At 47.8% G+C, this 20769-nt stretch overlaps 9 protein-coding genes across 9 annotated transcripts; 4 read left to right on the top strand and 5 right to left on the bottom strand.

Annotated features, from left to right (window-relative positions):
• Window positions 1–425: 425 nt before the first annotated feature.
• Window positions 426–1412, bottom strand: F5147DRAFT_638889 (uncharacterized protein; the record flags this gene model as incomplete). Its single annotated transcript, XM_041432988.1, has 3 exons — window positions 1092–1412; window positions 870–905; window positions 426–725 (listed from the first exon to the last, which is right to left on the bottom strand). The coding sequence occupies exons 1-3, from the start codon at window positions 1398–1400 to the stop codon at window positions 426–428; spliced, it is 645 nt and encodes a 214-aa protein (XP_041290356.1). The 5' UTR covers window positions 1401–1412.
• A 102-nt stretch (window positions 1413–1514) lies between these two features.
• On the bottom strand, window positions 1515–2366 carry F5147DRAFT_809379 (uncharacterized protein; the record flags this gene model as incomplete). Its single annotated transcript, XM_041443415.1, has 2 exons — window positions 1515–2054; window positions 2112–2366. Coding segments are annotated over 2 exons (768 nt in total), but the record flags the coding sequence as incomplete, so codon positions are not given.
• Window positions 2367–3968: 1602 nt separating this feature from the next.
• On the top strand, window positions 3969–4802 carry F5147DRAFT_580716 (uncharacterized protein; the record flags this gene model as incomplete). The annotated part of the gene is made up of 2 exons (XM_041431560.1): window positions 3969–4096; window positions 4160–4802. 2 exons carry the CDS (start codon window positions 3969–3971, stop codon window positions 4800–4802), a joined length of 771 nt encoding a protein of 256 aa, XP_041290354.1.
• Window positions 4803–5646: 844 nt separating this feature from the next.
• On the top strand, window positions 5647–6168 carry F5147DRAFT_776037 (uncharacterized protein; the record flags this gene model as incomplete). The annotated part of the gene is made up of 3 exons (XM_041441806.1): window positions 5647–5733; window positions 5776–5839; window positions 5924–6168. The coding sequence occupies 3 exons, from the start codon at window positions 5647–5649 to the stop codon at window positions 6166–6168; spliced, it is 396 nt and encodes a 131-aa protein (XP_041290353.1).
• A 215-nt stretch (window positions 6169–6383) lies between these two features.
• Window positions 6384–7557, bottom strand: F5147DRAFT_838586 (uncharacterized protein). Its single transcript, XM_041444169.1, has 4 exons — window positions 7305–7557; window positions 7108–7248; window positions 6748–7041; window positions 6384–6696 (listed from the first exon to the last, which is right to left on the bottom strand). The coding sequence occupies exons 1-4, from the start codon at window positions 7446–7448 to the stop codon at window positions 6592–6594; spliced, it is 684 nt and encodes a 227-aa protein (XP_041290352.1). The 5' UTR covers window positions 7449–7557; the 3' UTR covers window positions 6384–6591.
• A 747-nt stretch (window positions 7558–8304) lies between these two features.
• On the bottom strand, window positions 8305–9008 carry F5147DRAFT_580720 (uncharacterized protein; the record flags this gene model as incomplete). The annotated part of the gene is made up of 3 exons (XM_041431561.1): window positions 8305–8631; window positions 8688–8749; window positions 8798–9008. 3 exons carry the CDS (start codon window positions 9006–9008, stop codon window positions 8305–8307), a joined length of 600 nt encoding a protein of 199 aa, XP_041290351.1.
• Window positions 9009–10224: 1216 nt separating this feature from the next.
• On the top strand, window positions 10225–11255 carry F5147DRAFT_282705 (uncharacterized protein). Its single transcript, XM_041429023.1, has 5 exons — window positions 10225–10413; window positions 10483–10575; window positions 10628–10718; window positions 10773–10916; window positions 10969–11255. Exons 2-5 carry the CDS (start codon window positions 10485–10487, stop codon window positions 11102–11104), a joined length of 462 nt encoding a protein of 153 aa, XP_041290350.1. The 5' UTR covers window positions 10225–10413; window positions 10483–10484; the 3' UTR covers window positions 11105–11255.
• Window positions 11256–12053: 798 nt separating this feature from the next.
• Window positions 12054–12859, top strand: F5147DRAFT_282656 (Vps51/Vps67-domain-containing protein). The gene is made up of 4 exons (XM_041429022.1): window positions 12054–12371; window positions 12427–12522; window positions 12577–12662; window positions 12712–12859. The coding sequence occupies exons 1-4, from the start codon at window positions 12083–12085 to the stop codon at window positions 12844–12846; spliced, it is 606 nt and encodes a 201-aa protein (XP_041290349.1). The 5' UTR covers window positions 12054–12082; the 3' UTR covers window positions 12847–12859.
• Window positions 12860–13812: 953 nt separating this feature from the next.
• F5147DRAFT_776033 (ribonuclease H2, subunit C) lies at window positions 13813–14650 on the bottom strand (the record flags this gene model as incomplete). The annotated part of the gene is made up of 2 exons (XM_041441805.1): window positions 13813–13833; window positions 13883–14650. The coding sequence occupies 2 exons, from the start codon at window positions 14648–14650 to the stop codon at window positions 13813–13815; spliced, it is 789 nt and encodes a 262-aa protein (XP_041290348.1).
• Window positions 14651–20769: the final 6119 nt, after the last annotated feature.

Genomic DNA, 20769 nt, shown 5'->3' with positions numbered 1-20769 from the left:
GATGCCCGGAGATCCGACGCTGGCTCCTCAAGCTCCTGCTTCACCGCAGTGCCTACTAGAATAACGAATAAGTGAGAGTATATTTCGCTAGTCACACAACACACACCTTTCATTTTTTTGATGACTGGTTTGTATTCCGTGTCGGAGAGAATCTCGATGGACAATGATGTTCGTCGCCCACGTTTGAGCTTCGCAGCAGCTAGTAGAGAGTTGGATAAATATGAACCAAATAAGAAGTAAGTGGTCGAAATTAATAAACTTACCTGCACGTGTTAAGATTGTTGGTTTCGCCGCCTCAAAACTTGAAGCATCATCAGAGTCGAGAAACATTCCATCATCCCCCGTCTCTCGATATTCGGGATCCCATGATGCATAGACGTGTTCTGGAATTCTTCTCCGCAATGCTGAAGATACTCAGGTTAGCATCAAGAAATTATATAAGACAGAGGCTTCTTACCTATAATGATGTTTGCATCTTTTACAGGGCACTTGGGTCTGCCTCGGAATCGTGCAAGATCATTGCCGTCAGGCCTTTCAATATTTACGACCTCATAGCGGAGCCTCTCCTTGCTTATCAAAACCCATGGGCAAGAAGGTATGCCAATTCCTTTCCCCTTTTCTGTCGAATTGACATATCCAAGTGCCAAAGGGAACACTTCATTCTGCAGGTATTGATTGACTTCGTCGTGAGTCCACATTCGGCTAAAGGAAAACCTGCTAGCAGTCTCGATATGTGCACATTGACGACGTTCCATGTTGTGCAACTGTGTCCGTGACGGTGGGCTTGTATTGATGAGGTTACCATCATCCTTCAACATATTGTGTTAGTTTTTCTTGTGCAATGAACGAGATATATATTCTGAATTTACATCAAGACAATTCACCAAGAGAAGCCATTGTGCAACCTTGGTAATTTTATCCTCAGAGTCAAATTGGCTCGTGGCCCTTGCTTTACCAGTAACGTGACGAAATTGCAACTGCTCTGACTTGTAAGTGCTGCACATCGGTCATTGTGTACTGCGCACCTTATTGCTCTGTGAATTTAAACCAGTTCTATATCCATTCATGACTTCATCTCTTGCTCGCTCGACACCTAGTATCTTCTGATCGAGCATGCTTTTGGAAGAGGCAGCAGATGGCAAAGGTCTTGCTGCAGACCCCGAGCTGGTCTTTTCCTTGAATATGCTGACGAGTCTCTTTTTTCCAGATGTTGTGCCATCTTGCTTTCGAGGTGCATCTCTTGTAGGATCCAGAGCTTCGGGATGCTTGCTAAAGCCATGCTGGCATTCTCGACAGTAGTATGGAGCATCAGGATTAGAGGGTGGGGTGAAGCATTCACAGGTGCAGGCTTGCCCTCCCTGACGAAAGTCTCGGCAGTATACTTCACGGCGATCAGACATAGCAGTGTATGGAATGAAGTAAAGATGGTTCGGGAGAACAAATCAGTACGGCTCATAGATTTTTTATTTCGCATAAGCATTGGTTATTGACTCGCAAGTCTCATCAATTTCTAAGCTTATTCATTCAATATAATGATGTAACTACAAGTATCCTTCTGTTTCAAACAAAGATAATGCTGATAACCCTTGACACCAAAGTGTTGCACGAGCTTCCCAGATAGGATCACTTAACGAGATGGTAATTGATTTTGTTCCGCGCCTTCCGAATTGTAAGACTTCGGTCATGGCTGCATCATCACCTTGCTCATCCGGGAGCAAGCCATAACCTTCCGGTACAATGCCCTCAGTAACTATTTGCTCGACTGTTGAAAAAAACAAGTTTTCATCACGCTGAGTCTCGAAGGGGCTTTTCTTTCCGGGAACTTCAACAGCGGCATGTCGAATATTCCGTTCCTGGTCTTCTTCTATCTGTAAGATGAGCTGATCCTCCGAATTAGTGTCTTCATCATCAGGATGGCCAGCACCAGTCTGCCCATGACGACGAGTCTGCTCTCGCCCGTGAGTGCCGTAGTATTGTTCAATTGTGTCTGGATGAACTTCGTCACAATTGTCTCGGTAAATACCAAGTGTTGCCTGGCTTATCAGTCGCAAATCCTGTGATAAATATGGTGTCAGTTACTTTATGTTCAAATTTTTGATCTGAAATCTCACTTGTGGACTCTTATTGTTTGTTGATGGGCCAGCAATTGGATGGAGGTTCCATTCTTCACGAAAGGTCTTACAGTCGTCATTGATAGCATCCAAGAATAGATTTTGGAGAAGCCACAAATGACCTGTTTGCTCAATATCGAGCCTGTGCAGTCTTTCTAAACGGCTAAAGAAAGCCCTCCAACGTCTCACGAATTGTGTTCCTACTTCAACCCAGAGGCGTTCAATCCTCGAATTCCGAGTTGACCTGTGGTACTTGTGTGAGAAGAACACCCAAAGGATCAAATGATGATACTAGGCTTACGATCCCCACATAAACGAGCCACGATTTGGGCCGTTTCGCATGACCATATAAGTGGCAACATCAATATTTTCACCACCACGGTCACCTCGCATACGTGATGGCATACCATACTCTTCTTGTGCTTTGAGAAATAAATCGAGAACTGTTGTAGCACGATTATTTGTGCTCGTTTCTAGTGCAACCACCTGGACACGCCATAATTAATTTCTAATGACTTCGACTCGGACTTGTGACATACCGTTCTGCAGTAACCATCAATAAATCCATGGACAACAAATCCCCACCGAATCATCTTATGGTGCCCATCCAAATGCCAAAGAGCATTGGAACGTTTAACTTTATATGTCCTTCTTCGAATAATTTGCTGGCGTCTGAATTGGCGTCCAATTCTGTCCACTCGTTGTAGGGATTGCCATATTCGCCTATGTTGTACACGGACACCTTGTTGTCGAAGAAAACCAACAAGGTACCGAAACCCAGACTCTGGTCTATGACATTTGAATATCTTCACCAAAGCATCAAGGTCACGGTCACGAAGGTTGGAATAGCACCTTTCAATGCCGTGTTGACGCATGTAGCGCCGTAATGTTGCTGGATGAACATCGACAATCTTTGCTAGCTCAACATGTCTGATGTGATGTTGAGCAGAGGTGGCCTCGATCAAGAAATCAAGGTCTATTATTTTTTTGGGCCGCCCTCGTTTTCCCGTGTTCTCGATTCCAGTTAATTCTGGTATATCAACATGATGCTCCTCTCTGTAAGATCCCTGTCTCAGTATCCACATATCTATCAAAATTTAGGCTTACTCCTCATTTGCAGTAGTCCCTAGGTGTTCCAGACCCGAAACTACACAGCCAAGTACCATGGCTACATCAGCTAACCATTTGACTGGGAGAGACTCTGACATTTCATCCGACTCGGAGTCTGTGTTACTGGCATCTGGTGTGAGTGCTTCGAGGATCAGAAGTGCATTTGACGAGATAGCATCCACATGGAAAGCAATACGGGTAGGGTCGGCTCCCTCTGCTCGAAGAACTCGGATTGCATGATCGTAAGTGTGTTGGATATTCTCATAGGCAGCTCGGATTTCTGCTGACCAATTTCTGGTTTCAGGGAGAAGCGGGAGTGACAATGGCATTGAAGGACTGTTTATGTCCATTGTTTCCGAGAGTCCGAGTCAGTGTAGGTTGGAAGGGTAATAAAAATTGTCACCAAGAGTTCCGCGGGCATATGTAATTCGCAGGTGACGTGGTCAAGGCATTGTTTTCCAGTGTGTCCGGTTTTATTACTAACAACCACTCAAGTCATCTCTTTCAAGCTGTTCTTCATACTAGTCAACCTTGCAACTATCAGTGGTTCAATGACGGCTCGACACCATCAAATGTTCTACTTCTTAGATGGCACTCACATCTTCCAGGTTCGTGCACCATGACCACTTATCTGAATAGTCTCATAGTGGATACCGCGGACTGACAGTGTACCACTATTAGGCAGGAAACTCACTCTTTAGGGTGCATGCAAGCATTCTCGGGGATAAATCACTTGCTTTCCGAGACATGTTTGCTGCAAGCCAAGGCACCCAACTTGAACAGGTTGATGGTAGTACTGATGACAAGCCTATTTGTGTGCCGTCGCAAGTAAGCGAAAGTGCGTTCGAATTATTTTTGTCTGTCTGTTACAACAAGTGAGTTTATTTTGACAATGGACGACTCGGACAAGTCTAACAATTGATACCATACAGATGGAGGCCTGATGTCCTCAAAATATGTAACAAAGCTGTCATTCAACTGCTCGAGCTAAGCGACATGTATCTTTGCAAAGATGCGCGAGTCTATGCTGTTCACCATCTCCAGCGGCAGCGTTACTCGCTTGAGCCAACACAACTTATCTCACTCGCATTGAAGTACAATGTCAAAGAAATCCTGCCGCATGCTTTCGAACGACTCGTTTCAGCTCGCATCAATGATATCTCCGACGACGAATTTCGCGCTGTTGGGTCCGTTGTGTGGAACACAATGTTCAAAGTCAAGGAACGACTTGATGTACACCGCCGGATCATTGCATGTGAAGCCCCACCTATGGTGCACGCGGGAACTTGCACGAAGCAAAAGTTATGCGAGGACGACTGGAAGCAGCTGTGGTGGAACGGAATGGGTAGATTTTTACTGGACGGACGAAATCCCCAGCCTTACAAGGATGCCGTCGAACGCTTCGAGAAACTCGACATCGGAGAAATCAATCTAGACTGCTGGAAGGCTGTGCTATATATTGTGAAAGCTCGCAGTGCTTTTGATCATGAGCGAAAACTTATCACTCGTACAGCTGATGATCTTGTGAAGTACCTAATTGTCGAGCCTAACTTTGAAGATTTCGGCCGTCTAGTTCACTAGAATAGCTGGTGTATTGAGCACTTGATGTTGTGTATCGCGCGCTCAATGTTGTGTATCGCGCACTGGATGTTGTGTATCGCGCACTGGGTGTTGTGTATCGCGCACTGGATGTTGTATCGCGCAATTTATTAAAGTACGCTTTGGAGCGTCATACCCAGGACCCAGGCGGTAGTGGAATCGGCATGGGTATTCAAAAGTTTGAGTTTATAGATGTAGCTGATCTCAGCAGATTGAATACACCACGTTGCTACTCAAAGCGCGCCATCCGAACGTTTACAAAGTACTAAAGGAAGGTTTCCGTACCAACATTCTCTCCTTCCCTTCAAACTCAAATTTATATGGTCACGAAGCGAGGCTCCTCCTACATAATCGACCCGACGCGATGACTGCACTTGGGTCCATGGTCCTCTTACCTGCGTGCTCAAGAGTCAAAACTGACGAAAATGGGCACACCAGGAATCTCGCACAAGAGACTCGCGGTATAGACATGGGATTGAGATTGAATTCGAGGGGCTCCTCCTTCCTTGACAGTAATCCTCATGGGGAACAGCTACCATCAAATATATTCTCCGCGCCAACGATCCGAGATCGATTGAAGTTTTCCGGGTACAGATTCAACCGCTCTCATCGAGCGTTGCTACTATGTTATTAATGGATTCTAGGAAAGATGGCTTACTTTGTTCCACGTCACACTGACAGCTCACTCGGAGCCGCAGTGTGATCTAGTCTGTACCTAACCAGGCATGCAGACTCGAGTTCACAGGATGTTTCCTCCCGGGAGAGGGGTGATGGTACTTCCGCTCCATCGATACCATCACTTCAGCAATACGAAGGTTTGTCATATATGTCCGCCCATCTCAACGAGGATCGTGGGGGTATGCCTCTTGTTTCCCTATCGGGAATGCATAAAGCTGGGGGGAAGAGTTACAAGGTATGTAGTACGAGGAGTCGAATTCTAACTTTCCGAGCGCAGTTCAGCTTGAAGTGGTCGATATTATCCGATCTGTATGTACAGACTCGTCGCAGGCGTCTGCATGGTAAGTGGGTGCATGAATGTTACCAGGTTAAGGTATGTAGCCGGCCGTTCCGAAGTTTTTGCCGATGCATTGAAGTTCTATTAGTCAATGTGACGAAGACAGGCTCTTTGATCTTCCTGTCAAGGAAGTGTATGCTCCGCACCGTGCGTGCGTTCCGGAGTTTGCCAACCAATTTCCTTGAGAGCGAGCTTCTCGTTCCGCTCATTTCACAACTGATGGAGACAGAAGTGTCAGCTCTTCGCCCGCGATCACAGTCGCCAGCGGCTATCCTCGACCAGGACGTTGACGCACTTATATTCGTTGAATCCAGAAACATCATGGTCACATAATGTAGGAGATCAAAACACTCAAGATAACTGACTCTTTTTCCGTAGCTTGAAGCTTGAGTCGCGTGTGTTTGCATAGAACAACGTGGTCAAGACTCAAGAGACTAGAGTTTGTTTGACATATCCATATTTGGAAGCTATAGTTGACTTTGAATTTGAAAATCTGACCGGCCGTGCACTACTTCTTACTTATTATCACAAACAATTTATGTAAAGCCGAGCTCTGCAGTACGACTCTACCGATATGAAATTAACGTAGGGTCAGATCAGTACCTCATAATCAAGAACAACATATCCACTAAGCAACTAAACTTCAAATGTTTGAGCCTAATACTAATCTGTAACATACAGCTCGATACTCCGCGAACCGCAGTTCAACGTTTCAACATATATTTCGGCCAGAATTGCACATAGGATCCATGTCAATCATTCAAACTTCGTGGCAGCTTCAGTGCGTTTCTCCTGAATGCGGATTTTGAGGTCTTTCCATATGTGAACGCCGAACAACATAGAACAGCCCACGTAAACAGCCTGAACATAGAGTTTAAGCGCAAGACTCGAAGACTCATCAGACAAACTCACCGTCACTGCCAAGCCTTTTACAGAACGCCTACAAAGTGACAAGGTATACAGCCCTTCAGCCGTGTGGATAACACCGAGTATCGTAGCAAGAGTCCGAGCAGCAAACCCTAAACCGGTGAAGTTTTTAATCGCGTTTGCTGGGGAGAAGAATGTATCCACGGTGGCGGCAGGGATAGAGAACAATGTCGTGCCAGGGGGTGGTGGTGCAAGAAGATAAAAGTACGCGAGGAAAATGAATGGCGTCAAGATAGCTTTGGGAGGAAACCGGAATGTGGTCAACTTGGGAACTTTGAGCTAAAGTGGACGCGTATGCATCAGACACAAGACAGATTGAAAGGAATATTTTTTGCGAACACGTACCATACCAAGACCATCAAGCGCCTCTGTCTTCATACTCAAAAGGCGGGGTTTGGCACCATCGTATCCTGGAAGCGATGGATTAAATGGTACCCGAACCGAATTTGAGACTCCAGATTGGAGCTTGTATGAAAGTGTCATGCCCTGGGTGCATTCGTCAATGCAAATGAAGTACAAGAAGTCCATCGTCCCAGACTGACCTTTGAGTCGATGCCAGACATCTCAGCACTAACCACATTGTCCTGAACTTTCCCGAAATATTTGACATATGCAACCAGTGTACGAGGATGGTCCTTCATATACGTGCATAGGGAGCTAGAGTTTGAAGCGACGGAGTCTGACATAGCTGCTGTAGAAGATTTATTACGTCGCGTTGAATACAGTACTAATGTCGATACTAGCGGTAAAGTTCCACTCGAACGATTCCACAAGACCTGGGTTTATATATTTATCAGGGCATGCTCTAACTCGGGGCCTAGTTCGGACACGAGAGATAAGGCCTATAGACCTGTGCGTTACCATCACCGCTACTATAATCGGTAAAACAGTGATGTAATGATATGATTATTCGAATTCGGCCCTGTTGACTTTCGCCTTGTTCCGTGAACCGTGGCATGCGGTTTTTTCTCGGCGGCTTGTTCGTGAGGCGAGTAAACACTACATACTCATTTGATGCAGCCTATGGGTTCAGTGGTGAAGTATTCCTGGAACTAACATGTAATCAGTATCATGCAATCAAACTCAATCAGGCTGGATCACCACTGGCACGAAGATCACAGCAAAGCATCTGGAGCATCGCTATAATTTAGCAATAAGGTAGTATTGTCTGTGGTATCAATACGAAAAATGGAATACCGACAGAGAAACGACCCAGTTAAATTAACAATATATTTGCCCTGTTGGGTATACACGCCGCAGACCCGAAAGTTGAAAAAGGTACAGTGAGATAAATGACTGGGAGAATTCGCGAGTAGGAGTATCCGGCATGCTGTGGTAACATGAAGTGGGGTCTGTACTAATCGTGAGGTCATGAATCTAAAGCGTCAAAGTGAAGCCCAGTGCCGAGATGCCCAGGGTTAAAGCAGTCTTCCAGCCGATGCTTTCCGCGGCTAAGCGGAGTCCACCGCCAGTTGCTTGCGAACCAGAGGACGGCGTCGGAGTTGAAGATGCACTGGCAGTCGTGGCACTGAAGCTAGAGCTCTAAATAATACTGCTGGGTAAGTCTGTTCTGCTACCAGTGAGACTGGCATTATTTGAAGCGTTACTTACGGAAGAAGTGGCACTCGATGTTCCAAGTGTGCTAACTGTAGCTGACGTGGATCCCGTGATAACAACGGTGGTGGTTGAAGTCGAATTGACGAGCGAACCGGTACCCCAAGGAATGGCCGAGCCGTCCGATTGAGTGCTTTCAGCCGCGGGGACGATGTCGGTTACAGAGTCAGTGATCGTGAATCGCCCAGTCCAGACACTGTTGGTGGAAGCCGGAGAAGAGAACTGGTAAAAGTAGATAGGCGAGTGGGGTGTGACCTGGGGGGATAAGCACGATTACGATGCGTGTATGGGTGGAATGAGACACCACCAACCTGAGGACAAGGATAAGAGAATGAAGTTTTCGTCGCGTCCGTTCCGTCAACAGTGCCGACCGCTATGAACAGTTGAAGTCAGTATCTCATGACCGAGTATATGAACGGACTGGTCAAGTTGACCATGTTGAAGTTGTCTCCCGTCTTCAACTGAATGATCATAGTCTTCCACACGCCAGTGGTATCCGGGTTCCAGCTCATGGAACAGGCCTGGCCCTCGATGAAGACATCTCCAGGTCCAGGATTGGTGGGATCTGGATCGGCATGTGCGAATAGAGCAGCAGATGAGGCCAAAATTGTCAACGCGAGGGCCGCAAACATGTTTTTTATATGAAAGGAGTGTGCTTTAAACTGGAGGTTGACAAAAAAAACGCAACGGTGGCGATTGCATCATTTAAGGTACAGCAATAATGAATACATCGCGACTTACTGATGGTGAAGACGACCCGAAAGACTCAGCAAATAGCAAAGGAGCGACTGGCGAAGTGCTAGGGAGCCGATACAAGCCTGTGGTGGGTGAAGGATCGTAACTCGCGGAAGTAAGTTTTTGTACCACGTACGTCAGACCGGCAGCTGTATTCATGACCCAACCAGTTGACATGTCAGCGCGCGTCAGCCCCCTGCCAAGTGATCGACTCGTGTATACACCCGACACTATGGGCAGAGCCAGCCTCCAGACTAAATTTATCCATCGATCGAGAAGCCAGCGAGCTGCTAAACGAGTGCTAGCACGTGTCCAAGTCATTGTGAACCGTGGTCGGGGATGGGTACCCGTTATGGGACCGTCCGCAAGCACTTATTATCAACATCAATCGTTGGGCAACCCACTGGCCGCTGCCGCCGGTGGCTCACACAACTTCATAAAAGTTCACACTAGTGAGGCACAAAACTTATGCCAAGTCCATCTAGCTAGGGCCTCATGCGTGCACGGGGCATTCTGGAATCCGGACAGCGGCGACTCGGACATCACCGTCGACACCACCGCGCACTGCTTCTCGATGACATTTGAAGTAGGTAACGATGGAGACGATGATTCCTTGGTCATAAGGAGGTGAGTCGAGCCAACTTGTGAGCGCCCACCACTACTGTAACGACCGGATATTAATTAGGGATACAGCCAGCGTTGTTGGCAGAACTTTGGAGTTTTGCCAACCGGTGGTTGTGCCTGGTCAACGGCAGAACTCACGACCTGGCGGGACTCCAGGACTCGCAAATCTTGTAATTCGACTCTGATAATACAGTTTGAATCCGATAGAACATGAATATTGGACTCTGACGAATCGAAGTCACACCAGGTAGGAGTGCAGGGAGTCGACATCGGCCGAGCGCTGTCGATGTTCCACATTAATATCTTCTTTTCGTTCTTCCTAAACCACCCGTATCTTAAAAGAACGTTGGAGTGGGGTACCCCTCCAGCGGGGGGTGGCACAGGCGGGTGTTTGCCACCATTTGCGTAGCTTAGTCAGTAGGGGTAGATTGTCGTAGGTAGCACTTTCATCTAGTTGAGGCCACACCAGCTTCCGTCTGCCAGAGGCAGGCACATTGCCAGCCGCGCCAGTCCAACGTGCTACATCCATCATTATTATATATTCTCCACTCTCAAAAGACATGCGACTGCACCTGGTCACGAGTCTAGTTCGCGATCGTGTTGCTCATCTGATATATTCTTGTTCCCAAATGTAAACCAGCTAACTACTAGTGCGATATTCACACGGTCTGCACCTGGGTACGCCAGCATCCACAATGCTCCAAATTGAAGTAAGTACTTATTCCTAGGCTAAACCTCAGTGCTCAGCCATGGCATCCCACTCTTTCAATGTCGAACCAAGGCCACCTGATGAAATCGTACAGCTGCTCCACTCTGATTCACAGCACATGTACATTCGCGGTGAGCGTCCCATCCTTTTTTCGATCGTTTTTCGCTAAGCAAACCCACACAGAACCGGCTTTGTATAATCTGTTAGCATGCGAGGGCTCTAACGCCACAAGAATTCTCAAGTCTCGAATCTTGATCATCAGGAATTCTGAGGTGTCGGTGTTATCTCGGGCGTCATTATAGTAGCTGGTTCATGCGAAATACAACAGCGTTCCAATCCACATTTCCACTCAGGCTACCCTACGAAAGCGTGACTCAACCGTTGAAGGGCATGAAGTGCATGATGGTTACATAAGTGTGGCATGTTTTGGAATGAATATTGACGGTGTGCATTGGCAGCCGTATGTTTTCGGGTGATTCCCTCGACTTCTTCAAATCTCTAGATTTCTGATGGTGTGCCAACAGAATATCATCGCCTTCAGCCATTGCGCATTCGAGCCATCATTTTCTCTCTCAATACTCCCTTGATATAGGTGGTGATGTATCTTCATCATACATCAATCACGGAATCTCAACCAGGAGAAAGTTTGGTGAAACCTGATACCTCTTATCACCTCACCAACTCCACGGACCACGATACAAATCAAACATTCTGGGCTGACCATTTCTGGTATCCAGATCATACGATGACCCGATTTCTGAGGCGGAGAGCGAGACGAGAGCGTGCGCATGAAGCGACAGATGACCTAAGGACGAGATGAGATAATGAAAGGTGCTCGCAGGATGTTATCGGCACACAGGGTAAGATGCGAATTTGTTTGTATTGTGTCAATCTCCGCTATTTTTGACTTTTCTGGTCTGGCGTCATGCTGACGCAAATGTGCATTTGTTGGGTGACCTTGAATGAGGTGTTATGCTCCCTGGGCCTGTGCTGGCGAGGCGACACGGAACATAAAACAGCTTGTTGATGTGGTTCAAAACGGTGAGAAGCGACGCACCCAGGAATGCACCAGCACCAGCAATATATTGCGGGAGTCGAGCATCTGCTCCTTGAGGTCAGGCTGCGGAGTCCGGACGTGATAGCGAGGTGAAGGGGAATCTCTCGATGTAGCTGGTATGTGGCCAAAATGTTTTCGACATTAGATTGATTTAGAATTTTGAACTTGGAACGTGCGTGCAAGAAGTGGTGATACTAAGGGTATTACTTTAAGGGAATGTTCAAAGACATTTGGAGTGTGCTGTATTGCAAATTGTTATAAGACCAGATGTAGACGAGAATTTAGGTACGCACAAGTGATAAAATACTATTTCAAACAACGGCGGACGTGCAGGGTGGAGCTTGAAAGCTTGATGCGCCATAGAAGGTTGACATTAGTACGGATATTGCGAAGAGAACTTGTCGTGATATGAGTGGTGCTTGAACCAGCCCAAATGGCATCTGTGCCATGGGCCGTAATACTAGATGCTTGCAAGTGACCGCCGCGGCAGATAAAATTACGTACTCGGCGTCCGGACTCCGAGTTGTTGCCGATGCACAGGCACGTGATCGCGTCAAATTGGAGTATCATCATCACCTCTCATGTCCACCACACAGTCTACACCTACATCCCCAACGGCCCAACGTGTGAAGTCAGCTCCTAGAGTGGTCTTATCTCCGCTGCGACCAACGTCTCCTCAAAGCTCTTCAACCGTAATTCCGTCCAATTCTCGTCGATCCTCCCTTGGTGTTGGACAAACGCCTCGGACGAAAACACCTCCAGGCCCTCTTGCAAAGTCTCGTGCTAGAGATCTCTTAAGGAAGCACTATGGCCTCGGAGTAGGTCCACCCCCACCTCTACCTGGGAGATCAGACGACCCCATGGATTTAGGTATGCTTTGAAAGTCATCAAGTTCTCAAGCTCGATTCTCACCATGCTACTGAAGATTCAGCAGCCTTTGACGCAAAATCATACTACGAACAACTCATAACCGCATCATCTCTGTCGGCTCTCCTGAAGCGAGAGAACGACCTACTTACAGGTTCGTGTTGTTCAAGACCGTGTGAGACGTCTGCTCATGCACTCGGATGTTCAGAAATACGACAACTTGATGGCGATAGGCAGTCTCTTGTTTACAACCACCATCATGAGCTGATTGCAGCTAGTGATACTATAGCTGCGGTGTGTAGATTTATAAGGTGCATCTTTGTGTAGTCTCATTTCTCTGTAGATGAAGACACGGGCGGAGGGCCTGGACGCAGACCTTGACCTCCTCAAAGCAGCGTTCTCAGAAATATCTCGCTTGGGTGCCAAAGTTTCCATTGAGGAACAGCCTCAGTATACAGATGGCAACTCCCGTTCATGAGTGCCTTCGCGGTCATCGTCGAGGATTCATCGGAGATGTGAGCCATTTGTTTTTCTCTCGTTTCGTACTGAGCTAGAATCTATTCTTTGATAGCTCTCTTTCTCGCTGCGTGCGCTCGCCTGCCATGACGACAATGAAAACCGACGTCCTTAACGTAAGATGGTGCACGGTGGAGGGTTCCCCCTCGCGTCAGGCAATTTTGAGCGCCTGGAACGAATTGAGAACACCTCGAATCCCTATCACTGGAAATGTAAACGATGTGGCAACATTGATAACCCATCAGGTGCTCGAGTCCAGAATCGTGACATTAACCTGCCAAACCATCTTATCAAGCGATTGTACAAATGCAACTGTGCCTCTGCGCCAAGCAGCGTGCCTATTTGTTATCGTAGGAAAAGACTGGAATCTGCTTCTGGAAGTTCTACCGCCACCGCCATTTCAATCAAGAGATGAAAAGCTTCGCGAAATCTGGACGGATATGTTGATCACTACTTTCGGAATAATGAACAAAATAATCCAGCTGCAAATGCAAAGCTGCCCCGGTGTGTCATGTCATCCCGAGTTTTGAGAGTCAAACCTAATTTCTAAATCTTGAAATTGACCTCTCACTCGTGCCAATATTCCATTCCGTGTCGGTGACGATGTGTTTCTCCCCGAGTGACGAGCTACGCAAGTGAATAGGCAAGTCGCTATACCTAATAGCTAAGTCATAGTGCCACTAGAATCTAGTTCATGATCCAAAAGATATAATGGTGTAAAATAATCTTCGAGTGATCTTGCAGAAGTTCCGATGGTAGTCAGCAATCACAGTAAGCGACGAGATCTAGCCGTGAAGACTCGGTGACGAAAGGGCATCGATCAAGTCGATTACTATGCATGATGGAGTTTTGATATTAGCCAAACCAGGGCTAACAGCTGACGCGTGTAGTAATATATCATCTTACAGTCCACTACTGAGGCTCCATATTATGCGTCATAGGCATGAATCTTTGAAGATGAATCACGACACGATAGCTGAATATACATGAAAACGTACCTCTGCCGCTAATTTTGTCCACTCTGTCAAAGACCTAAGATACTCGTCTTTGCCCTCATCCACCGGTATGTCTGGGGACCAAACGGTCAAGGAAGAAAACCTTGAGACCGGGGTTAGTCTCCGAATCTCAACATGTGAGCCGTCATGATCTGCATCCACCGCATCGTCCTCATCTATGTCCATCTGTCGGCTGCATGTTCGTGTTGCTCGACCCTTGCCTCTTGTTTGAGCCATTTTTTCAACCATCCCAGCGTCGTCACCCTGACTCTTTGCATCACCGCTTGGTGCACTAAGAACTATGCCACCGTATCCTTGTGGCAGGTCTGCGGTACGACCGTGTACCTGCCTCCCTCTGAATGCTGCAATAAAGCTATTGTTGATACCAACTTCGACTGGAGATGGCACAGGTGGCGCGCGAGCTACTTCACTTGATGAGCTGGCTTGAGTCCCAGAATCCGCGTCGACTACCATAGCGCCCACTCTTGCAGGACATGTCTGAGAATCCTCCTCTAATGGAGTAGACTGTGATTCGGCAATTGTGGTTATGGAGCATTGAGACTCTTCAGCAACGAGGGTGTTCTGGCTGTGGTCTGTAGACAGGTGTGTTTCGTTTGACGTGTTTTGTGTAAGGGAAAGGTGCGGGCTAGAAAGCGAGGGCTTGACCCGAAAGTACGTAGATATTGGTGCGGGCCCTGAGTGAGAGATGTGGAATGGCATGAGATTGGGCGCGCATTCCGGAAGGTTGAGAGTAATTGGTGATATTTCCATGCTAGTGGTGCTGGTTGATCAGAAGCGCTTTCATCACAAATTCAATGGACGCTCGTCGATAGTCACGTGATGCTACTACATCCATGTTGGCTTTCCCTTGTGGTTTGCAAACGGGCATCACTAAATCCCACCGTTCCCCACAAACCATTATATACACATTATCATGTAGATAATAACCATATTCGGCTAAAATATGACAGTGCGAGATATATAGGCATATAAGTGTTTAGAACGCTATCCCCTATGACCAATGATTGTCATGAATCGTGTAGTGACAAATACTAGTACTGTTTTGAAGTGATGAAACATGTTCAACGAAGTGTTTCTCATGTAGAATTTCTAGCACAGTGGCTCTCCTGTCCAATAAGTAACAAAAATATAAATTCTTGCCATCTGTACCATCATACAGACAATTGCTTCAAATACTGGTATTATGATATTATGGGTTTTATACTTGATTGGCCAGGAAATCATATTGGATGGTATGCGAGTTATACAAAAATGCTTGGTACAATACACGTGCTCTACCCCAATCTCATTGTCAACACCACCTGCAAGAATTTGACAATAACAGACAGTGGGTAACCACGACAGATATTGTGAGCGTCTTGAAGTCCAACGAAAGCAAGACATAGTGGTCCATAAGCGGGGATTCGCACCAGGCATCACGGACTCGAATAAAGTACAGCGTTATAGGATCGGGCTCGGTGGTATAAGATCGAATTTGGCAGGCCGCAGTACTATAGAACGTGATGGGATCGAGTCTGGCCATAGAATCCAGTTTGTGGCCTTGGAATAAAGGTTGGCCATGGGACCGAGTTTGAATGTAGGATCGAGTTCGAATGTGGGATCGACTTTGGCCATATTGTCGAAGACCAGCGTTCCTTAGACAGAAACATAGACCACAATGCTTGTTGCTGAACCATACCATACGGCACGACTCCCTGGACGGAGACTTGAGAAACTTGAAGGAAGTAGCGTTAATGAGTGACTAGAGGCAGAGTAGGCGATAGTGGGGGTTATAAATAAAGTCAGAGTCGGATCCTTACCTATGAATGACCAGAATATTGTTGGAAAGTGCGCTCAGCGTTGGTGAACAACAGCTGTATTCATAATTAATGTACCTGTTGGAAAGTGCGCTAAGATCTAGTAAGTATGAGACTTGGAGCAAGATAAACAATACGCGTACCTCAGCGTTGGTGAACAACAGCTGAGGGACGCAAGCGACAACAAGACGAGGTACTTGTAGGATACGGAAAGACGGAGCTCGAATGTCAAGAAGTAAGGTAACCATACGATGCCAAGCATGAAACATGTGATACGACGAAGTGGTGAGGTTGCCCAATAGCCAAATGCAACGTTAATCTGTCCGCATGCGGACTTATCTCATCAACGTCCGAATGCAGAGAATAAACTTCCAACACACCCCCTCAACCCGCCACGAGTGATAGTCCAGCACGATGAACGACGAATGTTGGACGTGGAAGAACTTTGGTGAAGATGTCGGCGCTGTTGCGATGAGTAGAGACCCAGATGGGTAGAAAGGTGCCGGCCTCAATATGCTTTCTAATGAAATGGTAGCGTAAATCTATGTGTTTGGTGCGCGTATGATTGGCAGCTTCCACAGACAGTGCAATAGCGCCTGTATTGTCGGCATAGAGCTTGAGAGGGAGATTGATGGTGATCTGTAAGCATTCGCAAAAAGATTTGATCCAGAGTCCATCCTGAATCGCCCCTGTCAACGCCATGTACTCTGACTCCACGGAAGACAATGCTTGCGTTGACTGTGTCTTTGCTGCGTGCGAGATGGGACCACCATAGTAATACCACACATAGCCGGTGATGGATATACGATCTTCGGGAGACATGGCCCAATCAGCATTGCTGAATCCATGAATGCTGGTGTCTGCATTCTTCCCCCCGTAATGCACGCGATAGGACAGAGTGCTAGAGAGATAATGAAGAACACGTTTTGCGGCAGCGTAGTGACGTGGCTCGGGATTAGAGTTGTATTGGGAGAGTTTCATGACAGCGTGGGCGATATCGGGACGAGTGTACATGGCGAGATAAAGCAGCTCTCCGACAAGCTTGCGATATTCTGACTGGAGATTGTCGATTTGAGGATGGACATCAGTGTCCCGTCCGAAAGGAAAGGCTGGGTCCATGGGGAGTGAGACAGGATTACAGTGACGGAGGCCATGCTCTTCGAGAAGGTAGACTATGTAGTCCTGCTGATGCATCCATAATTCTCGTGTAGCGCGAGAACGGACATATTGGACACCCAGATGCTTAATGACTGGCCCTAGGTCTGTGATTCCAAAGCGTTCAGCAATGTGACCCTTGATCCAATCAAGGAACTTCCGGTTATTGCACCCTGCAAGGCCGTCATCAACATGCCATGCAATGATGCAGATGACATGCACCCCCTCGCTGGTGGTGTGATTGTATATGAAGACGGCATAGTCAGCCTCGCAACATAAGAATCCTGTTACAGTAACATGGCATGAGTCCCCTGCCAGCAGACAGCCCTCTGCCACCGCACGGCTATAGACGATACCGGAGTCTCACCAGCTCTATGATGATAGATGACAACAGATGACGATAGATGATGATAGATGATAAGCAGCAACTGCTGGCTTAGATAAGCGGTCTGGACCGCACGTGACGACACATGACGACATAGGTCTAGAAGACCTATTTATGTTATCAAGATAGAAGGCAAGCCTCGTGCTGCCTCATGTACCGATAGAAGGCAAGCCTCGTGCTGCCTCATGTACTGATAGAAGGGTACCGCATGGACCCTATCTACGATAGAAGCCCGCCTCATGGACGCTATCTCTGACTCATGTAGATAAGCAGATTAGAACCCAGCTTTAGGCTGAGCTTAGATACGAAGAGTAGCCTTATATAAGGTCGAAGATTAAAGTAGACGTTCCTTACTTTAATCTTACTAGGTTTACCCTTGAACTCCTTGTCCCGCTAAAGCTACCTGCTCGACATCGACTCGTACCTTCAGTGACGCCTCTCACTGTCTGTAAACCCGCTATCATCTCGGCGTAACCCCTCGTTAACCACCACGAGCTATGTTCGAGTACGCAACCTTTGCTTGTCTGTAAAGGCCGATGACTCTCAGCACTCGGTACCACTGTCGTGGTTGTCGCTGTTTAGATCATCCTAGTCGCACACGACCGTTTGTTGTAACAAATCCCAAACGTGATAGAACAGCACACAGAAGTTCATCCCAGTCGTACACAGCTTGTTTCAGCCCGTAGAGCGAGGACAAAAGATGGCATACTAAGCTTCTCCCGTTGTGATCGAGGCACTCAAAACCAGGCGGCTGCCGCATGTAAACATCTTCGCGTAGTTTTCCCCACAGGAATGCACGCTTTGCGTCAAAGCTGTCAACCTCCCAGTCATGGGCTGCTGCGTGCGCGGAAAGGAGTCGGATCGATGATGGTCTGGCGACAGGTGCGAACATTTTGCCAAAGTCAATGCCTGGTACCTGCGAGAATCCCTGTGCTACTAGTCGAGCTTTGTGCGCAGGCCCACCTTCCGTGTCCTCTTTAAACTCCAAGACCCATCTACATCCTATAGCCTTGCATCCCGCTGGAAGCTTGCGAAGCTCATAAACGTTCATTTCGGACATTAGATTGATTTCCTTGCGCATGGCATTGAGCCAATCATTGCAGTCTGAGCGTTGCATTGCTTCGTCGAAAGTAGAAGGTGGTATCTTCATATTATAGTCTGCGGCAAGTGGGTTTCTGCGAGTATCGCTACGGATGGTGACGCAGGCAAATTCAGTGGCGATGAGATTAGCAAGTACACGAGGATAACCAACTTCATCCTCATCCGGGACAATGGCATCAGCATCTAAGTCAGCGGTGACGTGGTCAGGCGCATTCACCCCCTCAAGAGGCACCCCCTGAATGCGAGCTTGACGCAACTCACGCTGACGTGCCAAACGCTCGCGATCCAACACTAGCTTCTCCTGGAAGACTTGCCCACGTTCAGTGGGCAAGCGGACACGTTCAGACCGACGAGGTTCTGTTGATAGAGGTGCCAGTGCTGCTGAAGTTGCATTCACATTCGACAAGGAAGGTGTGGAGGGACTCGCAAGAGCCAATGTTGTGTCTTCATCGTCTGAGTCATCATCCGGTGGAAAAGGTCGGCCCGAGAATGTTTTGTCAAAGATGACGTCATGCGAGTTGAAGAAGGTACCGGTAGCTTTGTCTCTGCAGCGCCAAGCACGCCCACCAGGGGCGTAGCCCATAAAATAGGCCTCGCGTGACTTCGGACCCAGCTTATCCTGGAGCTCGGAAGGGATACGTGCAAAGCAGCGGGAACCGAAGACGCGAATGTGAGAAAGGTCGGGTTGAACATTATGTAGCATCTCATAGGGCGTCTTGCCCGCAGGTAGTGCACGTGACTCTGTGCGATTGAATAGATATGCAGCCGTTAAGGCTGCTTCCCCCCAGAGATTCCTAGGAAGACGCGCATAGTTTAACATGGCGTACATCCTTCCTTCAATGGTGCGAAGGACACGCTCAGCCCGTCCGTTCTGCTGGTGCGAATAAGGCGCGGAGAGCTGACGCTCGATCCCAGCTGCTTGCAGTTCAGCGGTAAATGCATCATTAAGAAATTCTCCACCGTTGTCTGAACGAAAGGCGATGACGCGAAGTCCTGAGCGGGTCTCCCACCTTGCACGTACACTTTTCCATGCATCTAGAGCTTGATCCTTGGTGGCTAAAAGCTGGAGGTCCAGGAGTCCCGTATGATCGTCGAGGAATATGATGAAGTAACGTTTATGGTGAGGAGTGAGTACCGGAATGGGGCCGCAAACATCGGAATGAACTAACTCAAGGAAACGGGAAGCAGGAGGAGATTGTGACGAAGGATGAGGCAGCCGTGGATGTTTGGCGATGATGCAGGACTCGCAGTGTGACAATGCTTCATTAGAGTTGAGGGAAAACCCACGAGCGATGTGAGGAAGACGACGGACAGACTCTCCTCCAGTGTGACCCATGCGAGCGTGCCATATGTCATAAGTCAATGGGACACGTGCAAAAGCGGAGACCTCTGATGGTTGAGACACCAGAGGTGTGAGCTCTTGAGGGGAAATGAACTCTAGGTCTACGTAAAAGAGACGTCCGGACATGGGGATCGCTCCAAGTGTTGTCCCTCTGTACACGAGGTCACAACGAGCTGGTTCACCCCGGAAGTTGCATTCCCATCCCTTGGCTAACATCCACCCGACGGAAAGAAGGTTCAGCATGGCCCCAGGCGCATGAAGGCAGTTAGAGAATCGTACTCGGTGCCGAACTCCACCAATCTTAAGCCACACAACGCAGTCTCCACGACCAGACGTGCGGAGTGACCCATGGTTCGCCGTTTTGACAGTCACAGGGTCCTGGGTGGAGTAAGTCCAAAACATAGCGCGATTACTAATGAGAGTGCTGGTGGTGCCAGAGTCTAGGATGGTGGAAAGTGCATGAGCATGGGCAGTGACGTCGTCAGATAACTCCTCGATGCCCGCACATGATAGGTCACGTATGTGTGCGGCCAGTGCTGCAATGGCAGGCGGTGGATCAGATGATGTTGGTGAAGGAGTGGGAGGAGTGCCGGATGCGACTGTGGCTGTCTCCTTCTTCTTCTTCTGCCAGGGTGCCTGTCCCGCCATTCCTCCACCTTCACGAAAGCAATGTTCCTTGTCGTGATCCCCACGCCCACATCCGGTCGTTAAACAAAAGACTCCTTGAGGATTGTTCTTATGCTTCCGTAGTCCGGTGATAGAGTTGACGTTGGAAGCGGAGGAGGTAGACACAGAGTTGGCGTACTCAGATCCAGGCCCAGATGCAGCAGTTGTTACAACCGCTATTTCATACTTTTACATTCTTACGATATGCCTTCCTTTCTTGAACTTGTACTTACTATCTCACGATGACTTGGTCTGTGCGCACATATGGATCTATTTAAGCACATGTATTACGCTTGTATTCTTCACTTGAATCTTACTAGGTTTTACCTGGAACATCCTTCGCTTAAGACCTCCAATCTTAAGTCGTCCTGAAACCCGATTCTTAGTCAAAGCACTCCTTTGGCTAAGTCCACAGAACTCTCTC

Source organism: Suillus discolor, assembly GCF_016758755.1.
Source record: "Suillus discolor strain FC423 chromosome Unknown F5147scaffold_45, whole genome shotgun sequence".
In the NCBI taxonomy this organism is placed as follows: Eukaryota; Fungi; Basidiomycota; class Agaricomycetes; order Boletales; family Suillaceae; genus Suillus; species Suillus discolor.
Note: the sequence above shows the minus strand (reverse complement) of the source record. Positions and strands in the feature narration are given on the sequence as shown.

Bases quoted from the DNA above. Each gene is read 5' to 3' on its own strand.
- F5147DRAFT_282705 (XM_041429023.1), top strand. From the start codon at position 10,485: ATGGCATCCCACTCTTTCAATGTCGAACCAAGGCCACCTGATGAAATC. The intron at 10,576-10,627 runs GTGAGCGTCCCA...AAACCCACACAG, and splicing joins ACAGCACATGTACATTCGCG to AACCGGCTTTGTATAATCTG. The intron at 10,719-10,772 runs GTCGGTGTTATC...GAAATACAACAG, and splicing joins ATCATCAGGAATTCTGAGGT to CGTTCCAATCCACATTTCCA.
- F5147DRAFT_838586 (XM_041444169.1), bottom strand. From the start codon at position 7,448: ATGTCAGACTCCGTCGCTTCAAACTCTAGCTCCCTATGCACGTATATG. The intron at 7,249-7,304 runs GTCAGTCTGGGA...GAATGCACCCAG, and splicing joins TGTCTGGCATCGACTCAAAG to GGCATGACACTTTCATACAA. The intron at 7,042-7,107 runs GTACGTGTTCGC...CGTCCACTTTAG, and splicing joins CGCTTGATGGTCTTGGTATG to CTCAAAGTTCCCAAGTTGAC.
- F5147DRAFT_282656 (XM_041429022.1), top strand. From the start codon at position 12,083: ATGTCCACCACACAGTCTACACCTACATCCCCAACGGCCCAACGTGTG. The intron at 12,372-12,426 runs GTATGCTTTGAA...ATGCTACTGAAG, and splicing joins AGACGACCCCATGGATTTAG to ATTCAGCAGCCTTTGACGCA. The intron at 12,523-12,576 runs GTTCGTGTTGTT...TCGGATGTTCAG, and splicing joins AGAGAACGACCTACTTACAG to AAATACGACAACTTGATGGC.